Raw genomic sequence first — 26256 nt, forward strand, 5'->3', positions numbered from 1 at the left:
ATGTCAATTGTAGCGGAGCAACCGAAGGTGAGAGCGTATATTTGAAAATGACAATCAAATAAAGAATTATATAACAACATTTATGAATCTTAATACAATTACATGCTTCTCAGCGTATTACATCACAAATGCCGGCATTAAGGGCTGGAAATAATGAGATTGCAATAACAAAAAACAAATGTGTTCAGGCAGGCGTCACAGAATTATAGTGTTTAATCGATAGTTAATAGCTTTTATTTCGACTTTATTTCGTACTTTACTGCATAATGTGCACCAAGTACCAAGTGGTCCACGACCGTGGTTCTGCATTACATGCCAAGCATTTAAAATAATCAAAATCAAATTTTGGGTATTGTGACATTCAAAGGTCGCGAGGTAAGCCATTACACGCTTGTCAAAGCGTCAGAGTGCTCCGACCTAAGCTGAGTGTTGATCGAGTGCCAAAGCGGAAGGCAGCTGATGGATGCTGCCGTACGATGAGTGGTTAGATGGCAATAGACGTGCGTGTGTATAAAGCAGGTGAGCATATATCAGATACTACAATCCCGAAAAGATTATATATACTATTCATTAATTATATATAGCTTGGGAAATATTTCACGTTTTATTTTTTAAAAGTTTCTAATACAAAAGGTTTTATATTTTGCCAACTCAGCAGCATTCTGCCGCCACAACAACACAACTAGATTCAAAATCTTGAATAATTTAGTTAAAAAATTTTTAATATTTATGTTTTAGTTCTCTTTACTAAGCAAATAAGTCAAAAAATATAGTTAAAAGATTTTAGAAGCCAAAATTTTATTTATTTTATAATCTCTAACCAATAATTTGGTTATTTTTTATCATATTCTTATCAACTTTTAATAAAGAATTTTTAAATTAGGTTCTTAATCTGTAGCCCCAAAAAACGGAGTCGAAACGTATTTTAAGCTTACCAATTTTTCAAATGGAAAAGTTTATTGAGTTGAACACAGCATATTGATATATCTATATCAATTCATTTTTTGTATTTTCTTTTCTATTGGTTTTTGGTTTCAATCAAAAGAGTTTATAAATCATATATAAAACCAAATTCGGGATCCCGTTTGCATCTGCAAAAATCCCGAACCACACAACTACATATTTCTTGTATATGCACTGGCACACAGGCAATTGTGTGTGTCTAGCAATCGTATGCTACAGTGTCATATTGAAGATTGCTGCGGTGTCTGTAGGCCATCAAGCGAAGGGAGAAATAATTGTGTGCTTGACAAAACGTGCGAGATGAGTGATCGATTTGTAGCGATCGGTAAACCATGGATGTTGACTGAATTCATTAACACTTGGCGGCAGCGCATGCGTACATTTTGCAGACAATTTCGATAATGCTCTGCGTACCTTTAACGCTCTTCACAACGCTCAATTGGTTTAAGAGTTCGGCAGCTGCTTTTGCCGGTTGTTTGCTCATTGTGCGAAGTGTGAAAAGATACAGAGTAGCCAACCCACAATAGGAAGAGTTTACCGTGGATGATGGCAGAGATCGAAGAGATCGATTGTTGATTTTAATTTCATATTTCTTATTTTGGGACAGTTGCGTTGATGCGTTAATTTCTCGTATAAATAGAAATAACAATTTCGACATCAACATCATTCGATTGCGTTCAGTTCAGTGGACCACACAGCCAAACAGCAAAAACAAAAATCATAATTTTTGATCATTCAAAATTTGGTCACACCGAAAATGGTAAGTAGCGATAATTAAATATTAATTATAAAGTAATCAATTCGAGAAATCAGATTGAAAATGTTACAATAATTATTTTAAAATATTTCACTCCATCTGGCAACTTTAGAAAATCGCATTCGTTACTTTTTGCCTTGTGGCAGCCGTTGCGGCTATTCCTTTGCAACAGCAACGACTGAGGCGTGATGTCTCCGAAATTGTAGCAGAACCTTTAAACGAATACCTGCCGCCAGCATCTGAGGCTGCTGAACCACAAAATATCTATTTGCCACCCGTGGAATCGGTCACCGAACCAGCAGAGCCAGTTGCTGAAGAAGTTCCAGCTGCAGAAGTTAACAGCGCCGTAGAAGCTGAAGTTGTCGATGCCGCTGCCGAAGCTGTACCCGAGTCCGCCGTCCTCGGCGAGAATGGCTATGAATACCGCACCGTGCGCAAGCTTCGTCTCCGCCAACGTCGTGATGTCTCACATTTAAATCTGGGTTATTTGCCACCGGTAGCAGCTCCAAAGCTGGCAAACAGTTATTTGCCGCCCCATTTAGATGTGCCAGAGGAAATTCCACAATTGAAACTTGCCAATGAATATTTGCCGCCTGTACATGAAGAGCTCCCAGCTGAAGAAGCCACTACGGAGGCAGTAGAAACTGAAGCGCCAGAGACAGAAGCACCCACTACTGAGGCAACAACAACTACAACCGAAGCACCGACCACAACTGAAGCAGCACCTGTGGAGTCAGCAGTATTCGCAGATGATGGCTATCACTATAGAAAGCCAGCAGTGTTGCCAGACTTGGGTTTGTTGCCTTTGGTTAAAGTAGCTGAGCCAGACGCAGCGCCAGAGACTGTATCTCAGCCAGAGCCTGTGCACGAAGCGGAGGCAGAACCCGAACCAGCGGTGGTGCAAGAGCCCGAGCCAATTGAAGACTCTGAAGCAGTTATTGCTGCTGAGCCCGAACGCGCTTACTTGCCTCCACTAGAAGCGGGTGTGGTCGAAGCTGAGGGTCCCGAGGGTGAGTCAGCTGCATTCCTCGATGATGGCTATCACTATCGCGTGGTCAAACGTGTTAGATTGTTTTAGAGCAAAATACAGTTATTAGAATATTAAGACGTCGCGACTTTATATTACTCTTTTTTCTTATTCATAAATTGTTGACTTGTTTTTAGCACACATTTTCAACAAACATGCCAACACGTATATATTTAATTATTGAAATTGGTTATTCATCATATAAATGAAAAATACACATACATATTTACAAGACAAATGTATTTTTTATTTCTTTTATATCTAAAGAAAATTTGTATTATACAGTTTGGTTTATGACTCAATTTGGCTGTACAGGTACGTATAGCTAGCTCATAGACATATGTGTTCAGACTCATCAAATTCGACAACTGACGATTGAACTAATCTCGAAGAATAGCGATTCGATTCGATGGAATCATTGTTTTATATTCAATTACCTCTCTGCAAATACTTTATAGAGTAACATATCTATTGGTATGAAATCTGATCAAGTACAACCTGGACCTGGACTCAAAATATATATCTGCCGTGCTACATTTTCACAATCACATTTTGTCATACATAGAAATTCGCTATATTTTTAAATTTTTGTATGAAAAAGGGAAGAATGCCACTCAAGCCACCAATGAGTTTACGGAGACGAAGCTTTATCAGTTCGTGCAGTGCCACAATTGTTCGTTTGCTTTCGTTCTAGAATTTTCGACGACCTATCGTTGAGAAAGACAATGAAATTAAAGAAACAATTGAACAGGACCGTTATATAAGCAGCCGTGAAATCGCTAAGGAACTTTACACTCATCATCAAACGGCTTTGAACCATTTAAAAAAGGCTGGCTACAAAAAGAAGCTCGATGTTTGGGTACCACAAGAATTGTCTGTTAAAAATTTAATGGACCGAATTAACATCTGTGAAGCCCAACAAATAGTCGCAAAGCCAGGATTGACGCCCCGAAAGGTTATGGTGAGTGTTTGATGAGGTTGGAAAGGAATCATCCACTATGAGCTGCTTCAGCCTGATCGACCGATTGATTCTACATTTTAATGTCAACAACTGATCAGATTGTAGCAAGCAATCAAAAAACGGCCAGCGCTGATCAAAAAAAAGGGCTTCGTCTTTCATCAGTACCACACTAGACCACACACATCTTTGACGACTCGACAAAAACTGGGAGAGGTTGGCTGGCCCCGACCTTGCACCATCGGACTACCATTTCTTTCGGCCAAGGCAGAACTCAATGGAGTAAAGTTGCCTTCAAGAGAAGCCTCTGAAAATCACTTGTCGCAGTTTTTCGCCGAGAAACCAGAAAAGTTTTACACTGATGGAATAATGTCTCTAGCGTAAAAATGGCAAATGGTCGACCAAAATGGAATATATGTATTTGGTTCATTAAAAGTTCATTATAAAAAAAAATAAGTGTAATTAGAAATACAAAAAGACTTTTTCGACTACCCATTATTTATATAGTGTATACATATTATATTGTAGGCGTACTGAAACCTATGCCAATAAGTGTCCAACTTTGAAAACCAAAGATGAAGTTTGAATCCTTAAAGAGGGCTTTCAGCAGCTTGGTAGACAGAGCAAATCGATTATGAGCTTACTCGTCTACATTTCGGCTTTCATAGTTGATCAGATATCTCGATTGTTCTGGTCATGTATGTTCTCAAAAAGCTGACAAAATTAAAAAAAAAAAAACAAATACTTTAGATTTCACAGTTTCAGAAAGCAGTAAATTCAAAAATTGACAAATTATATTTATATAAGACGCTTGTAATGCAGCGTAAAATAGTTCCATTTATTTAAATTACAGTATATATTCAAATAAAAAGCATATCATATCTATATATTTACGTAACAGAGTCAAACCAGCAATATTGCAGTGTATTATAAATGCTATTGAAGCATGTTAACTCGGTGGCAATATGCTGAAATAAGCTAAGTGTATTTGGGCTAAGTTACATAATTTGGCATCTAAATAAAAACTGACCGCTTTCTTTGTATTTTCTTTTATTGCAAGATTTAGCTACCGAGTATAAGGATTCTTTAGTGTTAAAAACAACCACAACTCTCAAATAATTCAGTAACCCAAAACCCTAATTGTTGCCAATAATTTATGTCGATTTACTTCACTTTAACATATTGCTATAGAGCTACATTTGTGGTTTCGCACACACACACATACGCACCAAAAAGCTGATTATCTCGACTCGAAATGATTATTAAAGTTTGACAGCTCCCAAAGCTGGGAACTTTTGTAAGTGTCGGTTATTTTAATCATATTTTCACAAGCTCATAAAGCCGTCGGGTCGATAGGTTCGTAGGCATACACATATGTATGTATATGTACATATGATCATATCACAAACATAGGTTTGTACTGTGCATATGTATGTATGCATATATTGACATGTTTATATGGCTGCATGACAGCAGCAGGTTGTTGCTGTTAATTAACTTGAAGTTTAATGAAATTAAAATCACACATAAGCAGCGTTGGCGCGAAGGGTTGGCGAAAAGAGCGCTTAAGGGTCGTTATTGACGCTATTGCGAACTGGTCAGTTATTCGGTGGCGAAAAATGATTATATAATTAATATGCTTAATGCATACATGTGTCAAAATATGTCATGAAAAGCGGAAAAGTAGAAATTGTGTGGTCAATTTTATTTAAAAACGAGTAAGAAAGAGCTAAGTTCGGGTGCAACCGAACATTTTATACTTTTGCATTTTGCAAGAATCAAAGCCAGGGAAATAATTTAAAGTGAAAAACCTCAACCAGAGGATCGAAATCAAAGCAATTTTATAAATAACTCCTATACTGACAGAAACATAAGGTTTATTAGTAAAACGATATATGCGATTTTCGTTTTATATATTTTTCGCAATACCATATACTATTATGCCACATGCCACGAACTAAAAATTCAATCATCTAGAGTCTAAAGTCAGCCATATGTTCGAAAATCCTGATGTTAGTTATATAGGGGCTAGGTCAAGTTTTCGTCAATTTTATTAATTTTAGGCGCAAAGACACAGTCTTATCAGTGAAACACGCTCTCTCATTTTCATTGAGATAACTCACATATTGGAAAATATATGCGGTACAAAGTCAATCGGAAGTCGGAAAATCTTTATATTATGTTATATGAGAGCTAATGGAAGTATTAGTCCGATTCACCCATTTTTTGACATTCAGACATACAATTATCAGAGAAGGATTATCCTTTCATTTCAATTATATATCTCACACATTGGGTCATATTTTCGATCAAAAGTAAACTATAGGTACTGGGGTCTAAATATTCAGTACCTACGCGCTTCGATAGCCATTATTCGCGCAAAGTTTTATCCCGTTATAATAATTTTTTCTTGATTTGTGTACTGGAAAGTGAAAGAATCTAGTGGAATTTAAAATTGTGTTAGATGGGAAGTAGGCGTGGTTGCAGTCCTATTTCGCCCTGTGATATTGGAATATGACAGAAATTTTACGTACCAAATTTTGTCGAAATCGGTTGGTCAGGTTCCGAGATATGGGGTTTCACAAAAAGTGGGCGGTGCCACGCCCATCGTACAATTTTCACTCTCTGGGATATTTAGATATTGATTTATTGCGCTTTTAGTAGTTTTTAACAGTACCGTTACAAGGGGAGTGAGCGGGGTTATACTCCGATTTCATTAACTTTCACACAGTGAGTAGAAAATTTTACAGGATTTGTGCTCAGAAAATTTGGTTTTTGTAGCTTAAGTGGTTTAGGAGATATATGCATTAAACTCGTTAGAGGGTGAGGCTAGACCCATTGTTTCAAAAAATTTTTGCCTACAGGTGCCCCTTGCTACTGCGATCCTCTGTATGAAATTACACCTTTATATCTTAATTTAGTGCATAGGTATGCTACTTTATATTGTTTTGGTTAATGGCTATTTGTGGGCGTGGCAGTGGACCGATTACGCCCATCGAAGAACTCGAACTTTTTTTTTACACTAAGGAATCCACATACTAATCTATAATACTCTGTAGCAACATTTGGAAGAGTATAAAAAAATGAAACGCAATTCAATTTTCAGCAACTATGGTCGTGAAAGCGAAATTCTGGGTGAAAAATTTGAAGACTAAGAAAAAATTTTAAAGACGTTTAAGGTTTAACCTTACAATCTTTGAGATGTTAAATCAATTTGGGCTGATTTTAATTTAGAAGGGAGGATCCAAAGGTTTTGGTGACGTTTTGTTATTCAGTATTGAACTTTACTTATCGAAGAAGTCCAGGCTCGGCTACACCGAAGCCACATATATACCATTTACAGATGTTTTTTTATATATGTATAAGTGAACCCGAAACAGTAAAGTGATAAAGTAAACAGTTGTATCTAACGTTTTTGCTAGTTCTCTCTAGCCATCTTCAAGTCGTATTAAAACTAGTTTTTAAAGGAAGGAAAGGAATCTGTTTTGAAGATCTATATCTTGATTTTCATTTTTCAGTTTGTGTGGAAGCTATATGCAATAGCGGCCCGATCTGAACAATTTGTACGAAGATTGTGGTCTTGCCTTGGACAATCATCAGTATCAAAAAAATTATCCACACAAAGACTTGATTTTTATCGAAAGGAAGCTGTATGCTATAGGTACCCAATAGTTGTGATTCCGACAAATGAGCAGCAGAAAAGGACGTGTTCTAAGTCTCTAAATGATATCTCATAAAACTGAAGTACAATATAACGTATATACAAACAAACAGATGGACATGGTTAAATCAACTCAGATCGTAATGGTGATCATTTATATAGGGTAGTCGAAAAAGTCTTTTTGTATTTTGTAAATAGATGTCGTTGCAGTCGTATTTCACCAGTGCTACCAACTAAATTGTGTCATGCTATATAGTTTTGGAAAGGTGAGGCTTTAAGCCTCATTTAACCAAAAAAAAAATTTAAATTCGTGGAAGTTGAAAAAAATTACAGCTGCTGAAAAATGAAGGAAAATAATGAAGAAATTTGCCATATTTTGGAATTTTTTATAAAAAAAGGAGGAATACCATGCAAGCATGCAACCAATGAAATCTGTGAAGTTTACGGAGACGATGCTGTATCAGTCGACTATCCAATATATACCATTTTATAGGGTTTCCGACGATTCCTTCTGAGTGTCACAAATTTCATGACAAATTTAATATACTCGGCTCAGCTATAAAAACGGAAAGTTGGAAATATGCTTTTTTTAAGCAAAGTTTTTACATAAATTTCAAAATAACCAATTAATAAACTTTGGGGAAAATGTGTTTTAACGTTTTCTAATACTTTTTATACTCTCGCAACAATGTTACTAACGAGAGTATTATAGTTTTGTTCACATAACGGTTGTTTGTAAGTCCTAAAACTAAAAGAGTCAGATATAGGGTTATATATACCAAAGTCATCAGGGTGACGAGTAGAGTCGAAATCCGGATGTCTGTCTGTCCGTCCGTCCGTCTGTCCGTCCGTCCGTGCAAGCTGTAACTTGAGTAAAAATTGAGATATCATGATGAAACTTGGTACACGTATTCCTTGGCTCCATAGGAAGGTTAAGTTCGAAGATGGGAAAAATCGGCCAACTGCCACGCCCACAAAATGGCGGAAACCGAAAACCTATAAAGTGTCATAACTAAGCCATAAATAAAGATATTAAAGTGAAATTTGGCACAAAGGATCGCATTAGGGAGGGGCATACGTGGACGTAATTTTTTTGGAAAAGTGGGCGTGGCCCCGCCCCCTACTAAGTTTTTTGTACATATCTCGGAAACTACTATAGCTATGTTAACCAAACTCTACACAGTCGTTTTCTTCAGGCATTTCCATATACAGTTCAAAAATGGAAGAAATCGGATAATAACCACGCTCACCTCCCATACAAAGGTTATGTTCAAAATCACTAAAAGTGCGTTAACCGACTAACAAAAAACGTCAGAAACACTAAATTTTACGGAAGAAGTGGCAGAAGGAAGCTGCACCCAGGCTTTTTTTAAAAATTGAAAATGGGCTTGGCGCCGCCCACTTATGGACCAAGAACCATATCTCAGGAGCTACTAGACCGATTTCAATGAAATTCGGTATATAATATTTTCTTAACACCCTGATGACATGTACGAAATATGGGTAAAATCGGTTCGCAACCACGCCTTCTTCCAATATAACGCTATTTTGAATTCCATCTGATGCCTTCTCTGTATAATACGAGTATAAACATTAGGAACCAATGATGATAGCGGAATAAAACTTTACAAAAATACGGTATTTGAAAAATATGTAAATGACGGATAATGAAATCTCGATTATCACTTTATCATATGAGAGTATAAAATGTTCGGTGACACCCGAACTCAGCCCTTCCTTACTTGTTAATAAATGATGTCAATGTTTTTGAATTCCTTTCTTTGAGAAATAGCTGCATATACTTTTATAGGGTACTAATTTCAAAGTATCATGGGTTTTAAACGTAAAAAGTTGTAAAGTTAGCTTATTTTTCAAATCTGTGCGTAAATATTCGGTAAAACTTTTTTGAGAAATTTCCGTAGATAAACTCCCATGGGACATGTTTTTATAATATTGTGATTTTTAATAAAGTAAAAATGAATTTCGTAACAGAATATTTCTTTTTTGAATAATTTCCGAAAATTATTTATTTATTTGCTCTTCACTAAACTATACTTTTATTTATTGCATTTTAGAAAATTAAAGTAGTTCAGTAGTTTTTCATTAAACATTTTTTGGATAACTTTTAACGCATTACAAAGATTATTATCATTTATATGTGAGTCTATAAATGCTACTCTTCTCAGCAGGCGGTGTAATGGATGCAAAATTGATCAACAAGTGGGTCGCTATGGAGGCGGCAAACAGCGAAGGAGCGCACGGCATTACAATATTTTGTTTACTCAGCTCCTGAATGTAGAGAGAGATGAGCGAAACTTTGGTATTTGCTTCTTTATTTGTTTTTGCCTAATTTTCCAACGCTGGTTAGCGGCATTTGCTGGCAGACAGCTGTTGCGCTTTCACAGCATTGTATTTTCTCTTATACAGGCGGCTGATGGGATATTTCTTGGGGAAGAGTGTGCGTGTTGATATTATTACTACTGTGTGTGTGTTGCAACCAATTTTTGGCGGCAAAATTATTACTATCACAACTGGAAGCACTTTAATATTTTAATGAAAATATTTAACCGAATTAAATAAAACACAATGTGTTTTAATGACTTTTTGTAAAACAAAATAATTTTTGTTGCATTTTTTATGGAATATTTTATTAGTAAAACAATAAAAAAGTAAAATATGGTAATAATTAAAAAAAGCTACCGATTTTTAAAGGATTTTATTGTTAATTTATTTCCACTTTCATTCTATTAAATTTATTGTAAATGCCAAACATTACTTCAACAAATATTTACCGCGAAAATTTGCCGGCACATTCGTATAAGAGCGCCTTTCGTCGACTGTCGAAGAGCCTACGCACGGCATGTGAGAGCTTTTCCGTTACTGCGCAGCTTTACGCACACATAAACAAAATTTCCTTATTCACAGACAACATATAAATTCAGGCACCGACGAGGAGCAACTTCAGTTGCGGATTTTACAGCGTTCGAAACAGTGCTAAAAAGAAATAACGGTAAACGGACGCAGTGTTAACAAAAAAGGAGTCAAATATAAATAACAAAAACAAATATTATACTTACAGCTGCATACATACAAATTAATGTAAATGTGTTTACTTAGCAAGTAAAGTAGTGTGTATGTATGTGTATAGATTTATATGAAATGTGATGTGGTGAAAAGTGCTTATACATACATATATGCACAAAGGAGTAAGAAAAATGTACTTACATACTAATGTGCATATGTGTAACTAAGTGTCAGGCTTAAATTAAATTAAAAATAATGAAGATAAACAAATTATTATTAACCGCCTATAACACTTCATGTGGGAAAAGTTTTAAATCAAATATTTAATTTGTGATGATAAACAAAATTCGACAAGAGTAATACAACTTGCTTAAATTTATTAAGAAATTCTTTCTTATAAAAAAGATTTATAGAAAATAGGGTAAAAATATATAAGGTTGTGGATTCATATTTTTGATAAAAAAATTATTTGAAATAATTAATTTTGATTAATTTAATTTAATAAAATTATTATTGAAAATAAATTTTTATATTTTTTAATCAGCTAATCTATTTCATTTAATTTCAGCTTCTATAGTCACATCTTTTTAAATTAAATTTTTCTTTTATATTTAGTTTTGCGAATAATGCATTAAAAATAATATAATTAAAATATGAATTAAATGTTTTTTGTTTATTTTGATATCTTAAATACGGAATTAATATATAGAATAATTTTAATCCCATCTTCCGGGTTAAAAAAAAATATTAATCGCAAGCGTAAGAATAAAAATAAGAAATGGTTTCAGAGTTAATTTTTTTTTGCGTTTGTATACTTCATTCAAAGTGAAAAACAAAATTTTCAACTCTTAATCCCAAACAATTGGAATTTTTAATTTTTAATCACAATTTCAGGAAATTTAATTTTTAATTTAAAATTTTTGAATTATAAAATTCTCAATCCTCTTTATAAAAATAAAAAAATATTTTTTAAAGTAAAATTTTTACAACGCTTTCTTTATTTATTTTCTACACAATTTTTCAATTGGTATGCACAATTTTTATTTTTTTGTTATTAAATTTTTATTATTTCAATATAAATAATATATAAAATTCCGTAGATAATAATTTAAAAATTATTTTGTATTTTTTGTGTTATATTTAGCGCTAAAAATATTGACTATATTCTACAAAAAAAAATCAGTTTAATTTTAAACGTGCTTGTAATTTAAATAAAAAATAAAATAAAATGATGTAATAAAAAAGAGCTTGTATTTGTTTCATATTTTAAGAAAAAATTCAAATAAAAATTTGATGTCATTGCAGAAAAAATATATACAGTTATTTTGTGTTTCGCTACCAGAAATATTTCAAATCGTTGAGAAAATACAAAAACAAATTGTGATTTAAACAACAGTGAATTAAAAATAAAAGTGTAAGGAGAAATAAATTTAAAAATTTAATTTCAAAGCAACTTTTATTCAACTTTCTTCTGGCAATGAAATCAGCTGTCAGTGAAAGTGATTCAATTTGTGGCAAATATTTGGAATATTAAAATTTCTGGCGCGTGTAAATGTAGGTGAGAACATACTCGTACATACATATAATTAGAAGGTCAAATTTCAAAATTTCATTTCCAATTTGTTTTATATTCACCTTCACATTTTAAATAAGCTTTGTTTTTGTTTTCTTGCTCCAATCACTTTATGCCGCCATTAATGTAGCAATAGAATCTTTATTCGATTTGCCTAATAGCCTTAATGCAAACACATTTTTATTTACAATGAAATTTACATATTTACAGGTTCGTTGCTCATTACTCTTGAATTGTTTGCATGAACTGACAAGTGGCTGTGTATGTTCCCTTATAAATGCTACAAATTTGTTTTTGCTCAAGTGATTTCGAACAGACAATTGTCTGTGAATCCTGATTTGTTTACATGAAAGTGAATTTATGAATATTTAATGTACGCACAGACACACGCACATACATATTTACATATTTGGAGCAGTAGCGCAATTTTTTTTTTTATTTTTGTTTGTTTTTGCTTAAACATTTTATGAGGTAAACTATTGTTAAAACTGAAGCATGAGGGCTAAAAGGGGCTTTATCTATGAACAAATGCATTCAACAAGGATTTAGTGTTAACATAATTTTTGTAACATTATTAAGGGTCCGTCGAGTGAACTTCTTTCAACACTTCAGTATTAGAGACGATTGCATATAAATACTTCAATATTGACTCGAAACACATTTTAAGTAACATATTCGAATCTGCTGGCGCCCTCTACATTTGGAAGAAATAAATTTTGTGGACTTTCAAAGCCCTTGTCGATATTTCAAATTCAATATGCTATACACAATTAAGCTATAGGACCAACTTACGCCACTTGTTGCTGCAATTTATAAAAATTTCGCTCTAAAATCAAATGTTGTTGTGGCAATGCAATGTCTTGAAACTGCAAATAGAAAATCTCTACTTTGACAAGTGAATAAAATTCCCAAGTTTGCGTAGTTACTATATCGACTAGTTGATAACTATGTATTTACTTTTTGCCGCTATTTCTCATGATTGAAAACATAGAGACTGTATTGCTCTTTGTTGTTATTGATTTTCTTTGAAGAAGCTTCATTGAAATATTACGTATACGCACTGTTGACATCAAGTACATTAGCTTGGTATTTATTTTTAGCTTTCCCAATAATTGTTTGAAATTTAATTAAGTTTTGTGGAAACTAGCAGGTTTTTAAACAAGCGTCCAGCTAATTTAGTGATACTTTAAAGTACACTTAAAAATATTACGTATACGCGATGTTGCCGTAGTGATGTTTTAAAAGTAACAAACCTGCAAACATTGGCATAATTAGTGTAAAATAATATAATACATTCATGACATTAATGACATAATCTCCTTTCAATTAATAAAAATTAAAATATGACAGCCTTTGCATTAGTAAATATAATGGCGGACTAACTGTCGGAAACGCAATCCATAAAGCTAGTTATTGAAGTATAATGCTGTGTTAATATATTAACTAAAACCGATAATGTTTTTGAAAATTGAATGCGCTATTTCTTACAAAATTTCCTGTTTTTAAACAGAAATTTGCGTCTACAGAATTTTTTAGTCGCTATTCAAGTGTAATTCTTTAAGTTAAGTTCATTTTATAATTTTATTCTCCCACTAATTTGCCGCTAGTTGCATTGGCAGGAAGTTGAAAATATGTTTTAATAATGATTTGAAGAAAATATAAAATTATGCATAAAATGTTGCGTATACGCACCGTAGCACTTTTATTTTTTTTGTGCGCCAAAGCACTCCACTGTGAAATAAATAATAAATTTAAAGAAAAAGTAAACAAAAACTGTTGCATACATTACCTAATTATATAAATTGGCTTGATTCTGCTGCTACAATGCACCTGCGCTTGATCAACTTTTAATTAAGCGCTGTGCAGCCCATCAAGCAATTAGAGACTTTCTAATAAAATAATTAAGAGTTTGTGTATTTTGACCTTCATATCATCGTATCACGTTACAATCTAATTTTATATGCAAACGGTGTATTAATTACGCAAAATATACCGAGCGTGCGGAAATTGCACGAAACTGTAATTATAACGCTATTAAAAAATAATACGAAAGGCGGCAGTGTCGGCAACAGTTAGGCAAATGACGAAGGTGGGGACCCTAAACGACTTTCTTAAATATATTTGAGATGGTTTTCATTAAATTGTTTATTTTTTGCTTGCACAATTTGCTCGTACTTTGACGTTTCGTTTATATTTGTAGAGTTATGCACAGATATAGAGCAACCTACTAGTATGACCATATACAGTAATATTTTTTAATAATTTATTCTTAAAATAAAATTTTCGTTTTTCTATTTTCGTATATCGTAGTATAACTTTCAAAACTACAAATATAAAAGAGAGCAATCTTTATTTAGTTTTCTGTAAAATTTTTTGTCCAAATTTGTGTGAAAGTTTGCTCAGCATTATTTGTGTTTATTTAGAAAGAATAATTCAAAACCTCATTGATTTTGGCATGCACGCTCGCTTGCCACAAGATCTTATTTCGCAAACACATTTGAACCATTTTTGAAAGGCCGAAAATATTTTTATGCCTGAATGCATGTAGTATTTACTCGAACCATCCTTTACACAAAAGCAAATTCATATGCCAACATACATACAAACTTATGCATTTTTCTGTGAATGTAAACATATCTGCTTTCATTTGTATGAATGTGCAGATCATTTTTGAAATTATTTGTGTCAAATACAAAACAATCGATTTACTGTAACTGGATTTTAACCACAAAATCGCACACAGAAATAACAGCTCAGGTAAATAATATATTGTTTCCATAACTATTCACTTCTGAATTGTGGCACTTTGGGTGCATTTCGAACCCAAAATATTCTTGGAAAGAGATTTTAGATACTCCCTTTCATATTAATTTGCTCAAAAAAAGTTTTTATATGAAAGTTTTATTTTCATTCAAATTTTGCATTGAATGTTCTTCGTACAGATACTATAATCACCATTTTCTCTGCCGCTTCGTTGGCCTTTATATGTTTGTAAATAGAATAGATTATTAGCTCTTGCGACATTTCTGCCGATAACCTCTAATTGCCTTTGTGAGCCAATCCTTTCTTTGTTGTTTATCGACCCTTTTGATACCTTGAACATCATACTTTTCTAGCTGCTTCAAAGTAAGGTTTCAGCATGCCTAAATTTCCATTTCCCTTTAAGTGAAGGCCACAATTAATAATACGCAGAGTTCTGATGAGAAATAAACCACAGTTTTCTTTTATATTTTCCTCTTTTTTTTTAAATTCATAAAAATCAACTCTCTTTGAAATTCGTTTCCACAAAACCAACTGAATATTTCATGCAGTTAAGAAGGAAACAACCGTAAAACAACAAAAGCAAGAAGAAAAAGACGCTCGCTTGCCGCCTTTCATGTTCCAACTTCCCATTGTCTTGTAGTTGTTGTTGTCCTTCTACTCGACATTACCATCGTACAAGCGTATTACACAGGTATTATCTGCTGCTGTTAATTAAAACGTCGTCAGCTATATAAATAAATTTCACAAAACGTGGCTTTCGCTCCGCTCCCAACGTTTCCCGTGGAACGCCACAAGTTCGCATCGTTCTTTAAACATATCCTTTGAGATTTCCTGCTTATGCCATTTGTTCGCTTGTATTGATTGGTTTTTGTTTTCCTCGCACAACCACACGTGCATTATTGACGCAACCAGCCTTTTGTGTTGCCTTGGCTTTGCGGTTTTTCCGGTATTCGCAGCTTACATTTCCGGCTTTGTCCGCCAGCACATTCGAGGTGGAAATGTATATGGCTTAGCGAATACACACATACAAATGCCTATATTCGCTTGCACTACCACTTCATTATACCATAACTAGGCACATTCACACACACTCGCAAATATGGTTGGGTAGACGGCAGTGATCGGTGATTGTGGGAGTTGGTGTAAGCATGTGCTTTATGTTGCTGGTTTCCTCCTTTCCGCTTTCATGTTTTGGCATTTGGTATTTTGGTTTTTGTTTTAGCTACCGACTGAGTTTATGAGTTGAAAATTCAGATGGTGAGTATAATGGAGGGATATTGTTCTTTATTGATGAGGTTTTGTTTTGAAAATGTAGTGATTTTATAGCGCCATTTACTTTACAATTCAGGTTAATTTCAAAGTTGTTTACACTCGGCCGAATTTGTTGTCTTTAGCGGCTCTGGATTCGATTCGCTTGATTGTGGTCAATTACCAAAAATTATTATTTTAAATTTTAAGTGGTTTTATATTCGAGTTTGGCTTAGCAAGGAAATGAGCTTGCACCGTTTGCTTTGTTTACTGTCAACGCACATTTTGCTGTATTACATCATCCTGTCATATTTAAAAGAGTTAAGCTAAGTGCCGCCAAATATTTCGCATTTTTACACTGATTCAGTTGACCGATTGGTTATAGGTTTTGTTGGTTACAAAAGTAGTGTTTTGTTTGGCTGATATTAACTATATTTAGGTCTTGATTCTATAAAGTTTCACTCATTTGAGATTCTGAGAGAAGTAAAAATTCATCTCTTATACACCAGCAACAAAATGTAATCATAAGTAACTTCCTGGTGTCGTCATACCACGTCTCACTTTTATGGATATATAGTACATACATATATCACACAATTTTTATCAGGTTCTAATATTATTGGATAGTCGAAAAGGCTTTCTCGTATTTTGTCAATAGAAGTCGATGCAGTCGCATATCTCCAGTGCAACCAATCACATTGTGTTGGAAAGGTGAGATTTTAAGCTTCATTTAACCAAAAAAAATTAAGGGAAGTTGAAAAAAAGTTACATCTGATCAAAGATGAGCGAAAATAATGAAGAAATTCGATATATTTTGAAATTTTTGTATAAAAAAGGGGAGAATGCCACGCAAGCTACCAAAATTTGTGATTCTACATTTCACTGTCAACAACTGTTGAGATTGAAGTAAGCAATCCAAAAAAATGGCCAGAACTGATCAATAGAAAGAGTTTCGTCTTCCATCAGGACAACGATAGACCGCAGACATCTTTCATGACTCGGCAAAAACTGGGAGAGCTTGGTGGGGAAGTTTTGATGCGTTCACCATATAGCCCTGACCTTGCACAATCGGACTATCACTTGTTTCGATCAATGCAGAACTCAATGTAGTAAAGTTGGCTTCAAAGAAAAGCCTGTGGAAATTACTTGTGGTATTTTTCGCCGAGAAACTAGAAAAGTTGTACACTGATGCAATAATGTCTCTAGCGGAAAAATGCAAATAGTGGTCGACCAAAATTGTACACATTTGGTTCATTAAAGCTCATTATAAATATAAAAAAATAAGTTGAAGTTTGATTAGAAATACGAAAAAACTTTTTCGCCTACCCAATATATATATATTGCCTATTTAACAAAGTCATTACCGTGCCTTTGTCAAGTCAAAGAAATGTTTCACATGTTCACCACATCGCCTTCCTTAATTTGTATATTCAAACACCACGCTTATCATGTGCATCTCCGTCTATGCTCCAGTAAATAACCACTTTCAACAATCATTTCCAATTTTCATTTTCATTATATTGATTGCTTCGATCCTCACACCAATTGTTAGCGTTTTTAATTTTCCAATCTCAATATTCTGAAATATGAATGCTCTTGCCTTTCTGCTATACGAGCAAAGCGAGCATTTTACGAATACATAAATACAGACGAGTACGTTCGCTAACATATTCACGCTAAGTCAGAAGTCAGTGCATGCAAAACAATTACTCGGTTGCTTTCTGGTTGATTGCTTCGTTGCACTGATTGTTACATTTCGTGCAAATATTTATTTTAATGCGAAGCACTCGTATTTGTTTTATTTGCACATTTGAAATATTTTATAGCAATGTTATTCTTGTTGTATTTAAAGTATTTCTACAACAATCATGTGCATGAGTGTGTAACAAATATGCGCCTAACAATCGGGCTTAGAATTGCCAATCATTGTGCTTTGTGTTACAGTTAATCGCACAAACACAACAAGCAATAGTTTTTAGGAGTATGGAAGCCTCCATGCACCCCATAAACCATTATATTTTTTACTGGCACTTTTTTAATAACTTACTCGAGCCTATTGAGCCAATTCTCAACAGTTTTCTCAATAGTAACTGGACATAGTGATTAGATTTTACTTTAAGAGCACTTGAAATAGCAGGGTTCTCAGATATAATGTATCTTTGATTTGAGGAAATCCGGGTTTTGCAAAGTAATAGCTCCTGTCAAAATAAATGTTATGATGCCGGAACAAGAATTATCGGGAAAAGTGCAAAAATAGATAATTTTTTCAAATTTCTTTCATATGTTCTTTAAATTGGTATAATTTGAAATAATTTCGTAGGCAATATGACCCTAATATCCAAGATATGTTAACTATTATATCAGAGAAAATTTAACCGAACTAATTCTTGCCACAAGCACAGATGAACTATTCTACTCTATGAGAAGTCCATTTGTAGAACCAATTTTTCTTTGCTCTATCTGAATACTAATAGTGTAAGAGGCCATACGAAAATCTAAATTTATACTCAACCAGCTACCAGTTATAAAACTGCTTATTTCTACTTCTCCTATTCAAATAATATTTTATATTTGTTAGGTTAGGTTAACTATTTTTTTCTCGCCTCTTTACTTATGTAGACCTCACTGTTAGCTTTCCGCTTACGTACATGCTTGACAATCGTTTCCGTTTGCCCTCTTTCGCAGCAACGAATTTGTGTATTTGGGTTATTGTGTCGGCTTAAGAATTGCAAGCGCAACAACAAAAATTAATTGCTACTGTCTACAAATCACCAAAAGATTTTGCAGTAAATTGCAAGGCACTTCGGCGACAAACTCTAAACTTCGGTCTGCAGACAATGGCGCCTGACGCTCTTTTGCCAGCTACTCGGTCTTTTGGCAAAGCTCGTATGTGTGTCAGGGGATAAGATAGCGAATTTGTGGCACTCGAAAGTTTATTAAAGCGACAATTTTCTATAGGCTTGTTGTTGCTTTGTTTTATTATTATTTATGGCACTTTATACTCTTTGCTTATATATGTAATACATATCAATATTTTGAAGTTAGATGTAAAAAGAAAAGCACGCTTTTACGTTGAAATGAAGGAACTTGCCTAAGGAGGAAATTAAAAAGGTATAATGTGTAGATATTATGATTAAATATGGATTGGTTCATTGAACTGAAAACGAGAACTTTCTTTTTATAGGCTGGTGAAACCTTCCCCGCCCTAATATAATTTTAAAAATTTATTACACTTAATAAATTTAAGCGCGCAGATTATTCTCTCTTAAATGATGAAGTTATTTTCGAAGATTGTTGTGCTGGCATTCATTCAGACATATCTTTCTTTGCGGATATGAATATGCCACGAAAAGCCGATTCCGATCCCGAAAATAAACAAACGAACACATTAATAAAATTGGTGAATTACTTAGAATGCTTTTGCTTGTTAGAAAAGTGACTATTATGATGCTGAACTATTATTTGTAGAATTATTTAGGAACCCAAGTTATTTTGACTACGACGAAAGCAACGGTGATTACTCTAAAATCAGTAAATATTTTTGATATTCAAAACATTAAGCAGATTTATATGTGCTTTTATTAACCCTGAGTGCGAATGCTTCGTTTTGTATCAAATTTTAAATTAATACATTTACACATTTTCAGACTATTTTGCGTCGCCTTCTCTCCTCCTCACTTCTTTCGACAAAATGTTTGACTGAATACTGGAAATTGTTGTTGTTCTTTAAATTGCTTTGTATTTGTTTATGAGTAGCAATTGTATGCCAAAATTCCACGTTAAAAACACGTGCAACTGCTGTAAGCTACTGTCGCCATTGTTGTACTACACCACCTCATACCTAATTATTTGGGTACTTACAAATATATACTTGCTTTTGTTGGTGTATTGCTTTGTTATTGTTGCTGATAATTAATTGGCTTTGATGTGCCGTAGGCGGCGACAAATTGCTTCGTGATCGATATGTAAATTAATAAACACACCTACTTACTTATGTATATAAGCGCCGGCGCATAGATATATACATGCATAAGTACAGCAAAAGTCTCTTGAATATGTATGTAACTAAACATTGTTGCTAAATGTTGCATGACTGTGGCACTGCTGTAAATGAGCGGTGGTAATAGCATTACAGCATCAAAGTACGCCCACTCTTACTTAAGTACATACATATGTATATTTTTGAATTCCTTTGCGTTTTGCCATCTATCTTTGACAACATAGCATTGCCTTTTTGAATGTTCGTGCCCCGGCGATAGTGTTGGGAGGGCTTTTAGTCTGCCTATTTGAATTTTTGTTGTTATATTCTTGAAAGACGATAACGCTTAATTCGAAAAATACTTCTATACCAAATATTGATGAAAAATTAATAATAATATAAATAAATTTTTATTTGAAAATATGAAAAATAGTTTCACTATAACCAAATATTGAAAAAATAAATAAAATATGAAACTGAGTATATACTAGTATGTATAACTCAGTGTATTTAAAACCCTAAAATAACTTGCGTTGAAAAAGTAGGCTCAGTTCTTAATATACATAGATGAAAACTTATTGACTGTTGATGTGTAATAGCAGGAAATACTCATAATAAATCAATGGTATTATTTCTTAAAATTCAATTCAAATATTTTTCATATAAAAAAATTTGAATTTTTCCAATGAATCGAATTTTATTTATAAAAAAATGTCAGTAGAACATTCCAATACAGATATCTGCGTTTTTATTAAACTTGATTTTTCTTTCTCTCGTCTAGAATTTGTAGCCAAAATCTCTGCCATTTAAGTTCCACCTGGGCGTATGAGTGATTTCGCTGAATGTAGTCAAAAGAAAACTGATCTATAAAAATATGTATTAAAAACAGCTTTTGAAAAAATTCATACAAAAACACAACTCTAAAAAATATTTTTTGTTTGTTATTTAGCAGATTTTTATGGTTTCAGGTATCCTTAATGCGAATTTTTTCATGAAAATAATACTCTTGTTTTTATGATACTGCATTTCTTAAATTATGGTCTGTTATCGGTTAGTGAGTAATAAAATTTGTTTTTCTAGTCAATACTGGGGTTCAGCGCACTCTTTTTTCGCATACATATATAACTTGACCCTCACTCTCAGATTTCTTAGCGAAAATATGCTAAAAGTTCTTGAGAAGGTGTTACGGCTTTATAAAAAGTCAAACATTGAAGCTAAGAGTCTACAAAATGTCCTAATGTTTTCAATGAAAACTTCCCTTTGCGTTTCAAAAGTTAATGGCATGCTCTCATAAACAATTATGTGGCCAAATTCTCAGAAACCAGTCTACCAATGAAAGTGATTGGGAGAGTGATACATCTACGCCAAAGTGATTTTCTAAAAGTGAAGCGTAAGGTTAAGAAATAATCAAGCGATTTGTCAGAGCGATGGACGTGGAAGAATATTATTTTAATTGATTTTCCAATTTCCAAGCAAAACATGAGTATTCACCAGGATCTAGGAGTGATGTGAGAAACGTATCAAGATTATTTGAAAGGTCACTTGAAAGGAGATTATTGCTGATCATTAAAAGAGATTGTCAACGGAAAATTATAAAATAAATGCTACTAAAAGGAGTCTTATTGAAATATAGTATAACATTTCCAAAGAAAACAGATATTTTGATATCAGATGTTTATTTTTTCATGTTTTTTGATTGTAAAGTAAAATTAAAAAGTAAACGGGCACAAAATTTATAAAATCATGGATAGTTTCATGAATTGTGAACACAAATACATATGCTTATCCAAAATCGATCGTACATCTAGAGCAACAAAACCACAGTAAACCAGTGTAATTTGAATAACAACATTTTTTTAATACTTGCCATCAAGTTGACTTCATACTTTATTGAAACTGCGCAAAAAGATCCCTCTGACTATTTACAAAATCAAATACATGCGTACATATTTACAAATTTATAAGCGCACAGACATTAATTACATTTAATACTCCTATACACATTGTTCTCTAAAAGTACTTACAAAGTCACTTTCCACTACAATTATTAATTACACATATTCCTGCCAACTGCAAACACATACTAACACAAATGCATGCAAATTAACTGTTCCACGTTTACTAAAGACGACTCAGGCAAAATCCACCACACCGGAGCTATTTTTACACACTCGCGACCACATCCACACAAGCGAGTCTCCGAGCAGCACACGCCACAACATTAGAATTTACATTTTAAATTGCTTACCAAACTCAATTTGTATCTTAGCAGAGCAGCACAAGTAAGCGCAACACAGCCACTATCATAAACACTAACAACAGCAACAGCAGTATTAAGCATATACAAGCCAAAAAAGCACTAACCATAAAACAATGCAAGCAAAACGCAGACGAGATATTGAAAAGGGTATATTTTCCACACGGCGAGCACATACCACCACATGTACACATACATGCGCGCACATATGCACATATATGGTTGTTGGTGGCAATAAATGCAGCCAGCATCTATTGAAAATAAATGGCAAGGTTAACCAAATAACCGCAACATTAGCGAGCTAAAAGGCTACGAGCTGGAGCGAGTGTGTAAATATGCGCATGTGAGCTTGTGATTGGCTGCGGGGCGAGCGCTGCATGAAGGTTAGGAAAGTGAAATGTGGATGGAGATTGTGTAATTTGTGGAGTATATGAGCATAGACGCTTTTAGCTAACCTCACTGTGATATTTGACTTGATGCATCAATGACACACGGTCAAGGACAAGGACACGGAAGATTTAAGTATGAGCAATGGAGTTAAGTATGCAGAAACATTTAAAATGAAAAAAAAGAAATGGTATGCGTTCTTACGCACGAAATTTGTTACTGCTCAGATTTGTATGTATTTCTCAGTCAAATATTGGTATGAAATAAAAGCTTATTTGCAAGTGGCAGTCGAAATGGTTGTTAATTGCTTGAAATTACTGATTTTAAGATTTTTTGCGGATGCTTTTTTGAAAAATATTTTTGTTTTCTTTGTATGTTTTGAATACACAAGTCTGTGTATATCGGGAAATTAATGGAACAGTTTTTCCATTGTGGACGGCTTATGTTTATCGACGCATATCGACTACACCAAAAGACAGATAATTGGATAATTTCTTGAGAAAACTTCTTATGTTATCCGGAAAGTGCTTTGATAACGGTTTTGTTCTGAGAATTTTAGTAAAATTGCTGAGTAAAACTTGAAAAATTTACATTGTAAATAGCTATAAAAAAACAAAAAAAATAAAATGTACTTCACAGCAAATATTATGTTTTTTTGGCGAAACCCATCAGATTCCCATTTAGAATTCTCAACCAGAAATTATAAATCAATTATTAAACAGTTTTGAATAGTAATTGAAAACTGACATGTAACAAATTCCTATATGGAAAATGTGGAAGCGCCAAAAAAATTAATAATGTAAAAACATCAAAAGCGACACCAAAAATCCCATCAATCCATGAACTCCTCAGTCGTTTGCTTATTTCACGCAACGCCACGCAGAAGAAGGGGGACTAGCGTAGAATGCAACAAAAAATATTAATTTGGAATATACGGAGTCATTGTGTTGTTGTTGTTATTGTCATTGTACAACAAGTTTGTCAACTGCCATATACGGGAGCGTTTACTTTGTTGCTTGGTGCCTGCTGCCTAGACATCCAACAACTCAATTGCCTTTAGCGTGTTTACCGACGCACTTGAACCTTTTTAAGGCCCTTTAGCCTTTAATTTTACTCGGCATCCCACCACGAGAGCAGCTTTAAAACCCCATATCTGCCACAGTTGGCATCCAGTTCCCCCGAACATCATAAAATACGCAGTAATTGGTTTTTCTTTCGGATTTTTTATCCCCCTTTCTGGTGTTTGCGTGTGTTATTTGCCTTTCGAATCCTTCAATGATGTTTTTGTGCGCCCTTCTGCACGTTCATTTGGTTTCTTGTTGCTTTTTCTGCAATTTGCTTACTCAAAAATTTTCTCTTTTCACACTTTGTTAGCTTTTTTCGTCACCCAGCAGCTGACAACGAGTACATGCATGCATACACACATACGCAAGTTGATGAAAAGCTGCCAGGGAAAATCACATTTCCGTCTTCTTAATTTCTTCGTTTTCATTTTGGAGTTTTTCGCTGGCTTTTTTTGCGCTTTTGGATCGAGTAACAAGTTCTCAATGGCGGGTTTCTTCAATTTTCCGCCGCTACAAACATTCTTCTGTCAAGCAGAAAAAATCCTAAATCAACGGCTTCATTTTAATGCCATAGTTGACCCGGCAGTTTCGCGGTGTGTTACGTTTTTGTTGTATTGTTGTTGACTACAATGAAAAACGGTCCAAGCGGACCTTTCTATTTATGCCGTTTTGAATTTGACGCCACGTGAGTGTATGTGTAAGGAAAATGAAGGTGAGCCGCCAAAATCCGAAAATAATTATGAAGTATAAACATGCGTAAAATGAGAAAAATTCCATAAAAAAAAACCAGTTAAGTAAATTTCAAAACAAACGCCTTAAATGTTAATGTTGGGTTGGGACTGCTTAGATCGCGCTCATTGACACACACTTGCACATGAACAAATATATTTACACCTATTCAAAATTTACTTGGTTTGGGTGCCTCTATTGCTGTTAAGCTTAAACGACAACAACACAAATTTAGTCTTTCTTTTTTATTATAATTCTAATTATTATTTTCGCCGCACATTTCCGGTCGCATTTAAATGTGTTTTAAGGTCTCGCGTAACATACAAACTCACGCTCGCGAACGCACATTTGTGTATGTGTGGGTGTGACTCTATGCTAATGCGAAACGAATTGAAAATTGTATTGCAATAAAAGGTATGCGGGAGCTTGATTTTGTTTGGTGTCAACCAACAACCAACAATCAACATTTAACGCTAACAGCGCAACCGCTTCGCAACAAGTGACGGTGCTATCGTTTACCCATCTCCGAATGAAGACATAAAATTACCATCAAATTATCATTTTGCGCAAAAGAATTAAATTTAAATTCATTTCAATTTGCTTGAGTGGAAATTGTGGGGAACTGTGAGTTATAAAGTATTTAAATTTGAATTATTCTAACAAAAAAAATTATGTTTTCTTGAAATCTTAGTCCTGCATTTGATAACATACGAACAATATTTATGTTGTTTACAGTAACTTGAAATATTCATCTCGGTTAAAAATTGAATTAAATCGCGAATCCTTTCGCGCGATTATTTTTTACGACCAGCGTTTATCGATGTTATGGTGAATTCGATCGAGGTCGTGGATTACTTCAAAACGAATTTCGTGAAAGTCGTCCAAAAGCAGTTCATGTTCCGTAGTGATATCATAAGATCGTCATGTGATTTATCATCAGATTGAGGCATTAGTGGGACTCGATTGGTCGAAAGAAATGTTAAAAAATACGTTAACGCTTTTTCGAAACACGTCTATGACAACATGATGGGTGATGAATCGTGTATTTCTATGTATGAGCCCGAAAGTAAACATCAGTCGACATTATGCGTGTTTGAAGATAAGCCAAATCCAACAAAAGCTGTTCGCCTCCGAAGCACTTCCAAGCAAATGGTTGTCTGTTTTTTGAAATAAAATTGGATATGTCACAATCATACTATCAAGAATAATACAGGTCAGTAAATTATGCCAGTTGTCTTTTAAGAAATCAGGAAAACCAACCGCCGAAGACGGATCATTGTTGATTCTGACAATGCGAGCTTTCACACATCGACTGAAACAAATTTTAGTAAAGATTATGTACTAATAACGCGATTATCGATGGGTTATATTTGTATTGTTCTCTAATCAAGTAATACAAAAAGCAACCCCCGTATGCATATTTTCTAATAAATTTTATTATCATTTATTTAGCAGTACTCGGGTTCCCTAAGCTTAATATCTCAGGAATGTTGTTTTCATGAAAAAAAAATCGGATAATCATGTTACTTCGGAGTCGGTTTCATTTTCTTATAACAGGGGTTAGCGACTGAAGTCTTTAGGTTGTATTTTTGAGTTGATTATGTGATAGTACATACTAGAAGACTGTAGTTGTATCAGGGTATTAATTGCATTGGTATAATTCATATCATTTTCACTGTAGATATGTATGTATGAACTATATTCGGTTAAAAATTGTCCTTGCCAGTCTTTCTTTCCTTCAGTGCATAGGTATTGTAACAAATTTATCATTCCATACTTTTATGAAGCGAGCATATAATACGAATGAAGTGGGAGAGGAGAGATTAGATAAGTCCTCAAATTAATTATTGTGTGTGAAAAAGGACG

General features: G+C 34.0%; 1 protein-coding gene across 1 annotated transcript; it reads left to right on the forward strand.

Moving 5' to 3' along the window:
• LOC120776917 (DNA translocase FtsK 1-like) lies at positions 1 to 2798 on the forward strand. The gene is made up of 2 exons (XM_040107988.1): positions 1 to 27; positions 1833 to 2798. The coding sequence occupies exons 1-2, from the start codon at positions 1 to 3 to the stop codon at positions 2796 to 2798; spliced, it is 993 nt and encodes a 330-aa protein (XP_039963922.1).
• Positions 2799 to 26256: the final 23458 nt, after the last annotated feature.

The sequence above is a fragment of the Bactrocera tryoni genome, chromosome 5 (assembly GCF_016617805.1).
Source record: "Bactrocera tryoni isolate S06 chromosome 5, CSIRO_BtryS06_freeze2, whole genome shotgun sequence".
Taxonomy (NCBI): domain Eukaryota; kingdom Metazoa; phylum Arthropoda; class Insecta; order Diptera; family Tephritidae; genus Bactrocera; species Bactrocera tryoni.